Source organism: Falco peregrinus, chromosome 7 (genome assembly GCF_023634155.1).
Source record: "Falco peregrinus isolate bFalPer1 chromosome 7, bFalPer1.pri, whole genome shotgun sequence".
In the NCBI taxonomy this organism is placed as follows: domain Eukaryota; kingdom Metazoa; phylum Chordata; class Aves; order Falconiformes; family Falconidae; genus Falco; species Falco peregrinus.
In genome coordinates, this window is record NC_073727.1 from 15,358,697 (window position 1) to 15,375,383 (window position 16,687).

Below are 16,687 nucleotides of genomic sequence, written 5' to 3' on the forward strand. Positions count from 1 at the left end.
GCTGCACATTCAGCCATTTCAACATGTGTTTTATGTCTTGTCTTTTTTCTTCTTTGTCACATACCCATTTATGTTGATCAGCCAATCAAAAAATACCCAAATAAACCTGAAATGGAAGCCTATCAAGAGCATCAATCTTGACATTCCCCTAGCCAGAATGACCAGAAGCAAGAAAATATACACCTATCTCTGTTCAAGCTTGCTCTCCAGGTTCCAGAAACAACTTCTTTCAAGCTAGGCATTGAATGGTCCTTAAGGATTTGCTTACAAAAGGACTTGGTCAACTTGAGACCATCATACTTCAGCACCATGGGAGAAAGAAACAACACATCACTACAACAGACTTTGCAGACGTTCCTGTTATACACCTCTAGCAAAACAGCAACTCACAGCAGAAATTCATAGTGTTCCAAACACTGTGCAGCGGTTCTTCCAATAATTGGGGCAATGGTTCTCCACTGTGTTGGCATTAGCTTGGCCAGGTGCAGCAATTTCTCCTCCTCTTCCCGTGACCACTCTGTCTTTTTGATGCTTGGGTCTAGCCACTCATACCTGTTAAAAAGTGAAAAACTTAAGGATGACAGATCCAAGCTATCCATTGACTTGTCTTCAATTAATTCAGAACAGTGTTTACCCCAATCATCACAATGAGATTTCAAGATCTTGTCATGCATATTTCATACCATTTTTTTTCTGTACAAAAGGATGTTACTCCATAGTATTTTTATGACATATGTATTTCAGCTTTAAAACACACTATTTTCCATACAGATACTGCCTCTTCTTCTTTTCCTCATCTCTATTCTGGCAGGGTAAGGAGTCACAAAATTAATCCAGAAAAAGAAAAGTAAGTATCGCAACAACAAAAGGTACCAGAAATGATAGATTTGTTTGGTCTGGATCGTTCAACAGTTACCTTACTAATCTTTAACTGTGCCAGTACTGTTACCTTTACACAGAAGTATTCTAATAAATACGTGCAGCTCAGTACTCAAGAAACTAACTCTGATACATGTATCTGCATTAGTTTTAAGCTTCCAATTTTTTATATAAAATTAAATTCCACAGTGCAATTTCTAAAAATTTATCCTCAAGCCAAACTCTCGTTATGAAAAATGAGAAAATTAAAAAAGTAAGAGAGATTAATATCTTACAGTTTTACTTTCTTGGTAATGCTTATGATTGTTATGTTGATTAAAACGTGTAAATATGGGGAAAAAGTCACGTATACAATTTTAAGTGATCCTGCATTCGCTAACACTGCAGTCACTGACAAAGAGAATATCTGGCTACTTTTGTTGAATTACTTTCAAGCAACAGGAATTCGAAATATCACAGTAACAGAACTCAAACAATCTTACAACTATTGTTCCTCTGTGGACATCAATTAATCTGTGGTAATTTCTAAATTCCTGCTGATTATGAATCTCACGTTCCCAGACATGGCACTTCTCACTTACCATCTGGCTTTGCACTGCTTTGCTGATTTTCTATGCAATAAAGAGGCAATACGAGACCACTGGTTTTTGCCATATTTCATCACAGCTGCTTTGAGAATTTCATCCTTAAAAAGAAGAAACCAACAAACTGTTATGAATTGCAAAAACTTGCAAAACAGAAGCTCAGCTCAAGCAGAGGAGAACACAGCAGATTTCATCTAATGGGCCGACCCACTAGAAACAGCACAGCACTGTTACTTCTTTTCCACATCTCATTCTCAAGATTAATGAGGATTTGTATTTCAAAGGCCAATCAAATCCACAAAGATTAAAGGAAAAAGACACGTGACGATTACTGTGACTAACTTCACAGACCCAACAGAACTTCCAAAACTGCTTTCAATGCCCTCTAAAGCACAGTCTTTAAAGGCTCTCTATGTCTTCCTTGAAGGACAGCAATAAAGAGGTAAGGAAGTGTTTGTCTGGTAATGACACAACACTGGGGAAAAAAACACCAGAAATAATATATGTCTCTGGGTGGCTTGTTTTAAATAATACCATATAATTATCATAATGAATCACTTTAATGTTCAGAATGTCCAAAAGTGATGATCCCAAAGATTATAAAATCAGGGAGGTATGTGTAAATGTAAAGGATTCAGCTTGGGAGCCAGGTTGTTCATACACTTCGAAGTATGTACTGAGATTTGATCAAAAGCTACAGGTCCTATCAACTGTCTGTCAACCCATCCGTCCATCCCTCCCTCCCCTCCCTCCCTCTCCTCCCCCCAGATAAATGGGTTAATTATTTCTGGTTTCCTCACAGGTCAGAAAGTAGTGTTTTAAATACATCAAAGCTATTCTTGCAGCCTTGTCAACCACAGATGTTCCTCTTCTGTATCCAGTAAGTACTTGTAGCTGTGTTCAGAATCTGTTCAGCTGTACCATGCAGATGCTAGTCATCAAGGACAGATACTCTGTCTAGCACAGACATCTCTCAGAGCCGACAGCAGCTTTAACTGTAAGCTGATGACAAGCTCTAGCCTGAGCCAGCAATCACAATTTATGTAATTTCTACTAAAAAAAAAAATCCTCTTGTGTTTTAAAATTTACTTGGTGTTATATGGCAGGCAGTAGCCATAGTGATGACATAAGCAGGCTTTTTCACAAGTAATCCGTCTTTTTACAAACGACCAGACATCAACTGGTTCCATTTTCTGTATTTCTAATGCTGTATGTATAATCAAAACGTTGATCAAAAAAATAGCACCAAAGAGAGCTATTTCATCTCTGGTACACAGAAACTGGTAAAACAATGATCTATTTAATGCACTGCTGTTTCTCTTAACAGTCGCTAAAACTAGTCAATTATGGAAGCTCGCAAGGATGGGATAAGCACACAGTGGTTCTTCTGCTTTCTGCTGACCACCCCCAACTCAGCTACCTCCTGGCACACAGCTGTTCTGTCACATGTGGTTAAAAGCACATACAGCACACAATATGTATACCTTCTGTTATTTTTGCCTCATTGCTTTCTGGAACTATGTACATGCCTAGTGTTCGCAGTATACAGTGGCAGAGGTCTGGATTTTACAGTGTTGGGTACATCATTTTGCTTTAAACATGCAACTAATAAAACTCACATCCTTGATTTATCATGTTCTTTTCCTTTTCATGATCGCTTGCACTTCCGAAAGCACGTGTGGGCAAAAATGGGAGGGCTTTGGGTTTTGGTGGGGACTTCCCCCTCTTTTTTGGAACAACAGATAAATTTCTGTGTACAAAACACCTCGGGCTGCAAGTGATGAGCCCACACCCATCTTCACCCTTGCCACATTTAGAAGGGTCTTCAAGGGCAAGAGATTTCAGCAGCCTCATACCCCTAGCGAATAAGAAACCTGCCTATGCAGTGGAAGACACAGTCCAGTCTGCAAAAGGGACACCTCTGAAGACAACAGGGCCCACGCACACCCTCCGGGTGCTGTGGGGATGGTTTCTGCAGGAGGGAGAGCCTCCACACACGCGTGGCCGACCCCCCCGCGCTCCTCCACATGCAGCCTTCAGGAGAAACGACAGCTATGTGTTTCAGGCCTGGCCCAGGCTGCTGAGGAACCGAGCCCGCCAGCGCCACAGCGCCTGCACAGGCCTAACCCTCTACAGCCCCCGCCAGAGAGGGACCAATATCCCCATCTCCCCCCCTGCCGTTACAAGACACCCCGTTAGATGACATCCCCCCCCCGCGCCTGCGCGCCGCGACCCCACTACCAGCGCCTGCGCACTGGCGCAGGGCAGGCCGCCGCCCCCCCCCCCCAGCCCCTGAGGCTCCAGCCATTGGGGGGGGGGCGGAGGAATTACAGAGACCACTCTCACCTCGGTGTTCCGCCACACGCCGCCTTTAATCATAATCCGCGGCATCTTGGCGGCGGAGGGGTTCGAAGCCCTGCAGAGAAGAAGCGGGGAAGCGTAGGCTGCGCCGCTCGCCTCAGCGGGGCCTGCCCTCAGCCCGCGCAGGCGCTCTCCGCCCTGAGGGCGCGCGCTCTGCGCAGGCGCGCGGCGGCAAGGGTAGGGGGGCGGAGGGGTGGGGGGGGGCGGAGGCGGCTGGCGCAGGCGCACTGCGGCCACGGAACGGAGGGGGCGGGGGGGGCAGGGGCCGTGCGCAGGCGCACTGCGGCCAGGGCACGGAGGGGAGGGGGCTGCAGCTGCTGTGCGCAGGCGCAGCCTCGGCGGCCCTGCGCCTCCTCGGGGGGGGGGGCGCTTCAAGGAGGCGCTCTGCCCTGCTCTGACCACGGTAAGGGCAGCGTTCATCCAAGGGGGATGAACAAACGGGGAAGGAAGGGGACAGCAGAAGCGATTCGGGTTTCACCAATGCTACATTTACAGTGTGGTTAATCTTGAGAAAAACACCTGCTTTTGCTGTAGCCCAAAAGGAAATTGAAGCATATAGTAATGTACAGTTTAAAAATAAAACACATAAATAAATCCAATTTCCTTCCTTCTGCTGCAAATAAACCTTTTTGGTGGTGAACCATACTGCAGCACCGTCTGATTCACCTATACACATTTACTTCACGTTTAACTTTTATTCATTTATTCAGCAGCTGCATAGCAGATAAACTGCCACCTATTTGCTCGAGATGTCATTAGTGTAATTGCCTGCTACATTGTACTGCTTTATCCAAATCCATAATGTGTTCATAAAGAAAATTAAGAAAATATTTCTTGGTTGAAATAGAAAACTTCATGGCATGATTTAGGAAAGGCTTTGATTTATTTTTTTTAAACTCTGCAAAAATAAAAAATATACCTTTAGCTACCAATAAAAAAAAATAGAAAATAAAAAACAGCCCATGTCCTTATTTTTAAACAAGTATGCCTTCACATTTATATTTCTCTGATTTGTCAGAATCATAATTCCAGCCCCTAGAAGTGCAGTGAATTGCATAAGGAACAGAGAGGAAACCTCAGGAGTCATGAAACACTATTTATTTTTATTAGAGGCAATGACCTGGATACAAACTCATTAAGGTCCAACTGAAAACATCTTCTGTTGTTCTTCCTTACAACTAAAAGAAATTCACACTGTTTACAAAGCCTTTTTAAAGCTTTCATCAATTGATTTATCCCTCTTAAATTGGGCTCCCTTCTTCATCACTGTACACCATACTTTCAAACAATTACTCTCCCAGATTTAGCTTTCCTAGTCTCATCTGATATATAGGCTTACAATTCTCTTCATTTTTGTTTCCTCTTTGTACCTGTTCTTTGGAGTTTTTCTTCAAATAAATGATCAGTTGTACAGTAATGCAGGGAAAAATTCCTCCATGCTTGTATAACACTGTTGCCCAGAAGTAATTTTCTTTATTTGTATCAGGATAAGGTTCTTCTTTCTCACAAATGTATCAGGTGGCTACTCAATCATTCACTTATTCCCAAACAGTGACCTCCCTTGCAGTAAAAACATCTCTAAACACCAGGGGTCAGATATTTAGTTGTCTGATTTTAGTGCAACTACAAAGAACTAGATCACTTAAATAACTTTGCTGAGCTGGCCTTAAAAACACACAGCAATTGTGATTTTCAATCCGCTCTTGGAAAGCTGCATTCCAAATCACATAATGGCTGCAAGCCTTCTGGTCATCTAGTCCAAGCTCTGCTCAAGCAGGGCCACAAAGAGCTTGGTTGCCCAGACCCACATCCAGATGGCTTTTGAGTATCTCCAAAGTGGGAGACGCCCCTATGTCCTTGGACAGTCAATTCCAACCTGCCTCCTACATTACCAGAAAGCCTCTGCAAAGTATGAGCTGTGTTTATAAACAAAAGGGACAGGTAGCACCAGCCCTTTGCACTGTCTTTCCTCAGCTCAAGAGGGTAACACCACTGTTAACAATAACACTGAACATGGAACATTCAGCAACATCCACACGCAGCTCTGTGTAACTCTCTAAAACAATTTTTTTGTCTAGATTTGACCATAAAGTGGAAGAAGCATCCACCTGCCTTCACCGCACCAGGTAACAGCTGCTGTTTGGCACAAGTGGTCCTTATAGGTGGTATTTTAGAAACCAGTAAAGCTCTTAAAGAAAATACATTTTACAGTTCAAGATACTGCTAAGGTTTTCCATGTAACTAAGTAGCATTTGCAATGTATCAGCAAGACGTTAAACTAACAGAAGTTCCTTGAAAAGTATTATATTGTCTATTTTCAGAAACAAGGAGCACAGTAACTACCAGCTTGAGAAAAGGAATTTCATACTAGATTAATATCAGGTATTTACTTAAAACTGAAGATTAATTTATCAATTCTCAGTATAAAATATATGATTAAGGACATAACTGTTTCCGTCAGACTACTCAAAGAATTATCAGAAGTACAGACAAGAGAACTGCCTAATAAAGAAAATACGTTCATATCCCAATTACCCAGCAATGACACAAATCTTCTGTTCCTGAAATTTTGTGAGATACTATTTTTTTTCCTCTCACAAGTATTGCAAGAGAACCTGGGATCAGGGAATGCAACTTTCAGCAGATGGGATGTACCATGAAGCCTCCAAACACAATTTTTAAATGAAAAGTTATTACTATACAATGTAACGTGCACCTCCTTCCCTCCCTTTAAACATTGTGTCAGTTAGACAAGAGTTATTTTGGGTTTTTTAAATTCATTTTTTACAAGAAAAGAAGTGGCACTGTTTAAACTGATGAACACTGCCCAAATTATAACTGACCTCATGCTATTATGAAGCTACTCGGGCATGAAAAAGTTCCTCCATGATCTTCTCTAGCAGAGTCGGTGCTAAAGCTGAAGCTCTCAGCAGAACCTGGAGCAAACTAGTACCCCAAGTTACCCTGAGTTTCACGCTGGGCCAAAACACTGGATGCACCCATGGTCAGCCATTGCTCTGGGGACAACAGCAATGAACAAATTCAGGACATGCAAATCTGTCCAGAATCACATGCCAACTTGCAATTTTGAAGCTTATGTTGCTGCTTATGCTTTTCCAGACATTTTTTGGTAGGCAGTCTCACATCAGACTTTTCACACTTGGATTTTTTTTTGTGTGTGCTTTTACATGCTTTTGGAAAGCACGTTTATCTACCGTAGAAAATTTACACCTCTTGCAGCGCAACTTTAGTGAGTCAGTAAGTGCCTCTTCAGATGGCTAGATGTGCGGAAAGCAACAGCACACTGACCACACTTGAATGGCTTCTCCCCTGTATGAATTCTCAAATGTAGCTTCAAGTTTCCATTGCGGGGTGTGCAATAGCCACACACTTCACAAGTATGTATTTTGAAAGGTAGCAGCTTTTGTTCACAGAGCCAGCCAGTAGATGAGCTTTCCTCAGAAGAGTGTGAGGCCAGATGCTTTTTCAAGGACAACCATTTGTTTGTTGAATAGTCACAGCTCCTGCACTTTAAATACCCTATATTAAAATGTGTCACACTGTGTCTTCTCAGGTGACTGGAAGTACGAAACTTCTTCTGACAAACACCACAGCTGTAAGGTTTCTCACCTGTGTGAGTTCTTACATGTACTTCAAGATTGCCTAAAACATAAGTAGCATACTCACACTGTGCACACTGATAGAATTGTGGCTGACTTTGTGTTAGCAAATAATTTTCTTCGCCCCTTCGGACATCTGGCTGTAGTCCACGGACTTCTGAACCACGCAAGGAATGGATGCCGTTTGAACCTTCCAAGAAAGCGAAGTCTCTTTCTGGACACAGGCTGATTTTACGACACAATTCAAGATTCTCTAAGCTGTTATCTACATAGAAGCTATGGCCAAACTCATATCCATCCCTTATGTGGGTAACACTGTGTTTCTGCAAATGGTTTGATGTTTTAAATGTCTTATTGCATTCTTTACACACAAAGGGCCTTCCATCTGTATGTATTTCTAGGTGCAGCTTAAAGTCACTATGAACAGCGGTAGCATAGTTGCAGTGCTGGCACTTGTACGTTTTGAATGTAGACAAATTTAAAGGCCACATATCCTTTGTGTTTTCCACAAATTTATGATATGCATTATCATCTTGAACTTGTGAATGACAGGCCTTGGAGTCAAAGAGATGTCCCTCTTTGGAAATGATAGCATCTGTGTTGTATGAGTTCAGAGGAGCTTCTGATTTATTGCCGATAACAGGTAAGCTGCTGCTTCCATGGCTGTTTTCAGGGAATTTCTTTCCAGAGCACATTTTCTTATTGTCCCACACATCATCTGCCCACTCAAATTCTACTTCAGAAGCCAGCATTCCCCCATTGAGACAATTTTCCTTACCAGAAAGAGGTAGAGAAGCACAGTCCTTAGAATCACTGTCAGATTCACATATTTTGCTTTTATGATATTCATTGCTCCAATTTGTATAACTATTAGCAGTAGCCTTAAACTGTTCATGACATTTCTTATGGAAGCTGAGACGTCCTCTCGTATAAAACACTATGTTACACTCATCACATGTGTAATTCTTTAAAGGTCTTTGAGTTCTCTTTCTTCCACGTAGGTGGAGTTGCTGCTCTTGGCATGTTTCCTTGCCAGCACATAATCTTCTGTGTCTGTTTAACCCCGTGGTGCCTGTGAATGAGAACTGGCAGAACTCACAGGAATACAGTTTAGTCCCAGTATGTACATAGCTATGCCTTACCATGCTTGCATAATACAACGAAAAAAAGGTGCAAAACCTGCACTGGTACAGCTTATACCCAGCATGCCAATACATGTGATTTAACAGATAGGATAAGCTAACACAGGAGTAATCGCACTGAGGACACTGGTAAGGTGGCCTCTCTTTATGTCCCTTCATGTGATGAATAAAAATCCTAGGCTTTGATGAAGCAAAGAAACAAATTTTGCAAGAAAAACTAATCGGCACACCCAGAGGTGTAAAGTCCCGTTTAATTCTGATGAAAAATTTCTCATACTTACTTTCTTTTTTCTTGGTGTCAGATTTTCTTTCTTTGGATCTTCTCTGTCTAACTTTTCTCGCATTTATTCTATTTTTTCTTGCCTTTTGCAACCTAGTGATTTTCTTATGAAATTTAAGGTGATTCTTAAGGTTGAGAGAAAAGAGAAAGATTCTTTTACAAAAGTAGAATTTGTGTATTTTCTTATATTTATGAGCTGAATAAATATGTTTCTTTAGATGTGTAGTGCTTTTATATACAGAATTACAAAGCCTGCACTTCAAATTCAACCTTTCATTCTTATTTAAAGAACAAGATGCTTTAGAAAGACGTTTGATGGTCACACTATTACTTAGGCATGCCAAACCTTCCTGCTGGCTTTGGAATTCTTTTGGGCTTGCATGAGGAGAAACAACTTTTTGTTTCCGGTTTCTTTTCTTAGCATGTGGCCTTAATGTCTCACAAATATGCTCTCCAGTAGTATTTGATGCAGCAGAAGGGGAAGTGTTTGTCTCCAGTTTCCCTACATCTTTTAGCAGTTCTTCTGAATTAGGAGAACATCCATTAAGAAGTGGAGCAGAACAATTATAGGTAAATTTCAGTTCTTTCAAGCCATGTTCCAAAAGAGAACTCAGAGTTTCACCTTCATATTTGCTTCCCTTTATGTTATTAGCTTCATTTTCTCCATTCTTTGAAGAATCAGGATCTACATGGGGATAAAAAGTCACATACATGCCATTTCATACAATCACTAATGTTCATGATTAATTGGTAGTAACAATCCCAAACTGTCTAATGACTTGCTTGCTCTTCACTCTTTCCTTAATATTTTCTTATCTCCACTTCTTTCGTAATGTTTCTCTCAATGCTTCCCACCCCCACATTTAAATGTTTTAAGAAGAGGAATCTTAGTTATGAGCCTGCTTCTTCCCACTTTCTTCTTTCATTCAAAGCTCTGAATTTCACAGGAGAATGCTGCATCCCCTGGTTTTTGATGAAACAGCTTTATGCCAGAATTACTGTGAAAGTATTGCCACTAGACTTTGCTAGGACTCCAATCTCACAAGTACGATGCTCCTTCTGATTTCTTCTTTGTATTTCATTTTTTCCCACATGAGGCGCCACCATTTTGCAAACTGGAGCAGAACGAAACAGTACCAACTTATTGTAGTTTCACTACTTTTCAGAGAAGTCTGTGAAAGAACTAAGCATACTCCAGCCAATGTTCTCTTTCTGCTGCATAATCTACACTGAAATGCCTACTCTAAAATAAGTGTTTGGCATTCTTTCCATAGACTTTCCCACCCATTTAAAAAACTTGCACTAGTCTTATTAACAACTTACCTTCCATTTTAACAACTGCCTCCGTCTCCTTGTGGATTTCTGGTTGTGTCTCTTGACCACCATCAGAAAGAACACTTGCAACACTGACAAGTTCCTCTTCATGTTGGGATACCACTGTCAAAGTCAGCTGTCCGCTTGTCCCAACGGTATCATCTCTGCCCTCACTGTCAGCAGAGGAGAGAGGCAGCCGAATCTGAAAGCCATCATCACTATCACATTTTTCTCCGTCACTGGTTTTGTTTACCTCTGTAAGCTGTGTTTTGCAAGACAATGTAGGCAACATGTCATTTTGCCTATATTTATCTGTGTCTGCATCACAGTGGTCACTTAACAGATCAAAATGGTTGTTACATGCACTCTCAGCAACCCAATGTTCTTCAGAGTATTTCACACTACAATCCTTATTTGAAGCAGGCTTGTTTTCTTCCAAAATGCTTAAACTATCACTGTCATTTGCCGGTGTCACATCACTTTTGAGGAAAACCCTGTTGTTTAGGTGACCCTCCTGCTTGCTCTCCTTCCTCAGCTCTGGAACGCTGGCTGCTTGCTCCTCAGCCTCCGCCCAGAGAAAGTCATCATCGCTCAGCACTAAGATAGTGATCGGGAGAACGATTTCAAAGACATTCGACTCTGAGGACAGGAAAAATGAGATTATTAAGGCTATTTTCAAAATATCTCAACTACTCGCAGGCCGCCCGACACCCCGCCGGGCCTACGTGCCACTGCGCGTGCGCACACCTGCCCCGCCGCCGCGCGGACGGGATAGTTACGGAGTCCCCCTGCGCCTTCCCCCGGCCCGCTCAGAGTCCCGCCAGGTCCCCACCAGGAAAACGGGCACCTACCGCTGTCGTCGGCCAGCTCCGAGCTCCCCTGTTTCACTGACATGTCCCGACACGGACGGACGGACGGCTCCCTGCTCGCATGAAACCACCCTCTCCGGGCCGCAGCGGCGCTGCGTTATCACCCTCCGGGGGTGGGGAGAAAGTGGGGCCGGTGCGCACAGCTGCTGCCTCCTGATTGGAGGGAGCGGCGGGGGGCGTGGCCTGAGGAGGCGGGCGGGGTCTGACCCGAGCTGAGGTAACTGCGCGGGCGGTGGGAGCCGCTCGGGCGTTTCGGTGTAAGTGGTTTAAAAATCAATTTACTCACCCATTACCTACCCCTACCCATTACCTGCACACACATGGCCAGCCACACAGGTAAACTCGGACAGAAAACGTAAAGCACTCGCACAAATACGAGTGGTAGAGATGGCCTGATCCTGTGCCTCTTCACTGCCTGATCACAGTGGGATTCTGCTAATGGAATGAGCATACATACATATATATATATATGTATGTGCATACTAATTGTAGAGTAATGAAGCTGGGTTGATTAGCATTGATAATATACAACTGTGGGCTGGCTTCAGGGTTGTCGGGTTGGTGATGTAGATAAGGTGCAGCTGTAGCTGTTCTGTTAAGAGGGAGCTGTCAAGGAAGAGAGAGGAGGAAGAAGCTGAGAGGAGAGAATGTAAGCCCTGGATGAGGAGAAGGCAGCAGAGGAACTGGTATGAAGAGTATGTTGGTATGAGATGGTAAAAGACCTTGTTGCAGCTGGCTAGTTTGGAGAGTGCTGTGACACATACTATATATATGTACACACAGTATAGATCATTGCAATAGCTGGTGTTGTGCTCAAGGTCTTGTTTATGGGCAAAGAAACAGCACACTTCATATCAATCAATAAATATCGAATTGAGATATATATATATCAAGCCAAGAATTTGTTTGCACAGCTGATATCTTAACAGCCTAATTCAAGAATCATTATTAGTCTAGATCTAATTATTAGGGGAAAAAAAGAATAACATGGTGTTTAGAATACTTGTGGAGAAGAAATCTCAGTAATAGCAATTCAATTAGAACTGTAAAATATGTACTTAGTTTCTCTCACCTTTTCTTGGTGTTATGCTCACCTTTTCATTGTTTAAGTTTTTGACAGTGAGGAGAATAACACCTGAATTGTCATCCTCAAGTCTTTCATTAGTAAGAATATGGTGTAGATGTTGCTGGTTTCTTTTTCTTGCAGTAGTGGACTTTCATGTTCAGCCCCCATACTGAACAGTCCATAAGCTGTGAGTTACAAAATTAGTCCTAATTTCATGGTAATTTCCTAGTTCATTGAGGCAAGTATCCACCCTGTAGTCCATAAAGTGGAAACATGCCTATTTGTTCCTTTTCCTGACATGGTGTACTTCGAGAGTCTATGTTTTGTCCGAGTTATAATTGATCTGCCTCCTATGATGTAACACCAGTCTTCTAAGGTCCATACTGGCACCACTCCTTCACACAAAGTGAATTGTTTCCATTCTTAGTGAGGGCATATGATCATATGCCATAGCTTGTTGCTTCTTCCCCTGGTTTTGTGGTACTGTGGCTCCCTACATCCAGAGTGGCTGCAAATTACAAACAAAATGGGTATGCTGGAAAATTATTATGCAGGTACCTACGCTAATTTCATTTTCGGAGCTAACGGGGCTTTGAATCTGGTTCAGATTCCCAGTCCTGGTTTTTCATTAACGGCTTGGTTAAGGGCTTACAATTTCTGCAAACATGAGTATAAAATCTCTAGGAAAGTTAAATAGTCCCAAAGAAGATCTTAACTCACGGAAATTTGTATGTGCAGGGAGCTTTCCTCTAGACAAAGGACACTTTGCTGTAACAGCCCCTACAAGCCCAGAATGAAATGGCCTGCCTTAGGGAGGGGCAGGAGAAGGGTGAGCACATAACCAGGAAAATGTGGGAAGCTAAGTGTGTGTAAAACATTTAATTGATTATGATTTATTTTTCTGTAAAATCAGATCATAACTAATAATGATTATACTCTTAAGATTTGGATTATACTGACAGTAGGTTCTGTGTTTGGCTGCTGCCTCAGCTATAGCCCTGCAGTGTCGCAGCGCTGACTGTGCCTGGCCACAGACCCACTAATACAGACCCTGACCCTGATCTGTGGGCTCCCTACCTCGCCTGGCCTCAGCACCACGGACTTGCTTGTCTGTTGCTGGGCTGTACCTGATCCTGGCAACCCTCATGGGGCCCGATCCTGACCATGACTTGCTGACTTGTGTTCCCAACCTGACCTTGGATCTGCCCCATCACCATGATATGAAGAAATAGTGCGAAATAGGGACAATAAACATCGACAATAAACATCGATTGTGATTGTATACATCTGCTCAAGGAGTGTAGGTGTGGTGATTGGTCACATAACCATATAGTTTTAAGGAAATAACTAATGAAAGAAAGAGTCTGTTCTTCTTCCTCTAACAAAAGGGGCTATTTACAAAAAGGATGAGAAACATTCCAATGTTATCTAGAGGGAGCACTAAATCTCCTTGCTAAAGAAAACTAGATGGCTGACAAGGACACGAATTAGCTGCAAACTTGCAAGACCACCACATTCCAGGCAAAGGACTGATAAGCTAATTATCATATGAAACGAGAGTAGGCACGGTTTAGGTAACGAATATGTATAGGCATTAATTGAATATTCATTTGTTTTATTGTATAAATATGAGATGGTTCATCACTTCGGGTGTGCATGACTTTGGTGGAACGATCCCACATGCACCCAGCGCTACCAAATAAAGTTAACCTCCGCTCACTCGAATATTGGTAACTGATTCTTCAAATCAACCATTTGTCTGATGACCTTGTCTTATTGCAACAGGCACTGCTAAAAGGTTTGTCCCGATCTTTCTTGTAGACCTCCTTTAAGTACTGAAAGGCTGCAATAAGGTCTCCCCGGAGCCTTCTCTTCTCCAGGCTGAACCGCCCCAACACTCTCAGCCTGTCTTCGTAGGAGGGGGGCTCCAGCTCTCTGTTCATCTTGGTGGCCTCCTCTGGACTTGCTCCAACAGGTCCATGTCCTTCCTACGTTGGAAACCCCAGAGCTGGATGCAGCTCACGAGAGCAGAGCAGAGGGGCAGAATCACTCCCTCGATTCTGAAAACATATATAAACTCGTGATTGTGTACAATAAATTGACATTTGCTTGCATCAAGCAGCGTCCCGTCTCTCCATCACAGCACCTTGACCTGCCGGCCACACTGCTGTTGATGCAGCCCAGGGTACAGTTGGCTTGCCTGCTGCAAGTGCACATTGCTGGCTCATGTCCAGCTTTTCATCCACCAGTACCTCCAAAACCTTCTCAGCAGGCTGCTCCCAATCCTTCCATCCCCCAGCTTGTATTGATGCCAGGGGCTGCCCTGACCCAGGTGCAGAACCCTGCACTTGGCCTTATTGAACATCATGAGGTTCTAGATGCCTTTTTTAAAAAAATAAGATAACTTTTCCTAAAGGCAAGATTTCAGCCTCCTTTTAATAGAAGCTAACATGAAACTCCAGGACTGTTAGAATGAGTAACCAAAATCCCGTCTTTCTCCTGCCGTTGTAGGTAGAAACACTGGTTTACTTAGTGAAATTCAGATGGCATAGTTACATCTTCAAATAAAGTGGCAAAACCACTAGGCAGGAGCATTGTTAAAACCCTCCTAATTGGGAATATTAAATTAGGCAAAGATGAGATTAATATTGGCTTCTGTGTTTCACCTCTCACAGAATTTGGGAATCTTTTCTGGAGTTAGAAGACTTGGAGTTGATACTCCAAGCTGGGTGAAGCAGATGCTGGTGAGCAGGATGTCTTGCCTAGCCTTTTTCCTGTCACAGCAATCCATAGGACATCGTTCTTCTTGTTCCTCCTGTGCAAAAAGAAGTAACAAACCAAACAAAAAAAAAGTGTCCTCCTGCAAGAACCGTCTGAACTTCCTCCACGAGAGGGCTCTATGGCCCTGGGTTTGCTCTGAAATGCTCTGCAATGAAGGTGCCTGAAAATCCTCCAGATCAAGCATAATCCTGTCCTGTTCATCTGGTTCAGAATATCTCTTATGGAAAGAGGTGACAGATAACATCTGAATTTCAAGTAGAATTAAGGGGAGAAGTACATCATCTCTGTTGTAATTATTGAAGCTAACGGAAAGGTAATATCCCACACATGTGTTGTTCCCATTCCATAGGTGACTTTGAAAATGCACAAACCCCAGCTATTTTAGAGACTAAACTGCAAGAAACCCGTTGTGAACAGGATTTGTTTTTTGACTGAGAGTCATACCTGAATTCTCAGTGATGTATACACTGATTTGTTGTAGTGATTTATGCCTCAGCCATTTGCTGAATCTTTTTTTCCTGAGCTAGTCCCAAATTTGCATTTTGTAAGTGCAGGGGTTAACAGCTGAGAAGGATGTCACAACTCAGACAGCTGGTGTTTCTTGTAATCTGTGTCTGCATCTGAGGAAATGCTTAACTGGGAATGTTTTAGTTGTTTGTATATTCTCACTGGAAGGAGATTACTATTTGTTTCCATTCTTTTTTAAAGCATAAACTTTTAAACAATCTTATCTGAAAAATATCTCCCCCCTCAAAAAAAAAAACACCTGTGAAACCGTGAAAACTCTACAAGGCTATAAATGAGAAGCCTTTTTTCTTGAAAGTGAGTATTTCCACCCTTAAAGTAACAAACTATAACTTGCAGCCTAGTACTCCTTGGTACTATCATCCAGCAAACAGAGTGAGCATGCAATGGCTGAAGAATAAATCTGGCCTGTGGAAAGTGAGTCTGGGGAACAGTGGGGCTGCCTTTCCAAGCCCATTGCACAAAACTGTGTTCTGCAAATTCAAACTGCAGTAGAGTGATAGAAATCTGCCTGCCACAATGCTTGTGCCTGCTCTGCCTACTAACTTTGTGACAAATCTGAGAGAAAGAGGGCATCTGCAGATCCACTGTTAACTGGAGGAGGAGTTGCCACTAATTATTAATAGCTGAAAGTCTTTATTTATGAGCTTCGATTATAACTATCCATGCATGTGTGTGTGTCTTGGCCAATTAATGTCTTTGATTTTCTAGATAGCAGTGACAGAAACAGGAAAATGCATATGAGATACTACATTTTTGAAAAATGTACTTCGACAAAAACAACCCAGCAACCTACAGCTTCCTGTCTGCAAGATAAAAATCAGATGCTGATTTGTACTGAAACTGTCTGTGCTGATTAACAATCAAATATGTCTCTTGTATTTATGGAAGATAATAAATTTTGAAAGACAATACAGAAAATCTAGAATGCTATGAGAAACTGAAGTATTCCCAATAAAATGTAAATATTTGAAGGGTGAATTTTTGACACCTCTGCGGCCAGAATGGTGGCCCAGTTTTACCTTAACTAACATAAGGTCTCTGGGGAAAACTTATAGTGGCCTGTCAACAGGGGGCTTATAAGAAAGACGGGGACAGTCTTTTTAGTAGGGCCTGTAGTGATAGGACAAGGGGGAATGGTTTTAAACTAAAAGAGGGTAAATTTAGATTAGATATTAGGAAGGAATTCTTCCCTGTGAGGGCGGCGAGGCGCTGGCCCAGGCTGCCCAGAGCAGCTGTGGGTGCCCCATCCCTGGCAGGGCTCAA

General features: G+C 42.5%; 2 protein-coding genes across 4 annotated transcripts in view; both read right to left on the reverse strand.

Annotated features, from left to right (window-relative positions):
* The window catches only part of CDC5L (cell division cycle 5 like), a 35,106-nt gene extending 31,137 nt beyond the window's left edge, over positions 1–3,969 (reverse strand). Inside the window, exons 1-3 of the mRNA XM_005239212.4 lie at positions 3,810–3,969; positions 1,461–1,564; positions 391–552 (exon numbers count right to left, since the gene is read on the reverse strand). Of these exons, the coding sequence (XP_005239269.1) occupies positions 391–552; positions 1,461–1,564; positions 3,810–3,854 (311 nt within the window). The 5' untranslated portion in view covers positions 3,855–3,969. The remainder of the gene's footprint in view (positions 1–390; positions 553–1,460; positions 1,565–3,809) is intronic.
* A 938-nt stretch (positions 3,970–4,907) lies between these two features.
* On the reverse strand, positions 4,908–11,173 carry LOC101924349 (zinc finger protein 91-like). Of its 3 annotated transcripts, none has more exons than XM_055810819.1 (4): positions 11,032–11,173; positions 10,190–10,819; positions 8,868–9,551; positions 4,908–8,516 (listed from the first exon to the last, which is right to left on the reverse strand). In XM_055810819.1, exons 1-4 carry the CDS (start codon positions 11,072–11,074, stop codon positions 7,072–7,074), a joined length of 2,802 nt encoding a protein of 933 aa, XP_055666794.1. In that variant the 5' UTR covers positions 11,075–11,173; the 3' UTR covers positions 4,908–7,071. The 3 variants fall into 3 exon arrangements, with proteins under 3 accessions (XP_055666794.1, XP_027645032.2, XP_055666795.1); XM_055810820.1 differs by having other exon boundaries at positions 8,082–8,217; XM_027789231.2 differs by having other exon boundaries at positions 4,908–9,551.
* Positions 11,174–16,687: the final 5,514 nt, after the last annotated feature.

Bases quoted from the DNA above. Each gene is read 5' to 3' on its own strand.
- LOC101924349 (XM_027789231.2), bottom strand. From the start codon at position 11,074: ATGTCAGTGAAACAGGGGAGCTCGGAGCTGGCCGACGACAGCG. The intron at 10,820-11,031 runs GTAGGTGCCCGT...TCCTGTCCTCAG, and splicing joins GGAGCTGGCCGACGACAGCG to AGTCGAATGTCTTTGAAATC. The intron at 9,552-10,189 runs GTAAGTTGTTAA...ATCCCCATGTAG, and splicing joins GGCAGTTGTTAAAATGGAAG to ATCCTGATTCTTCAAAGAAT.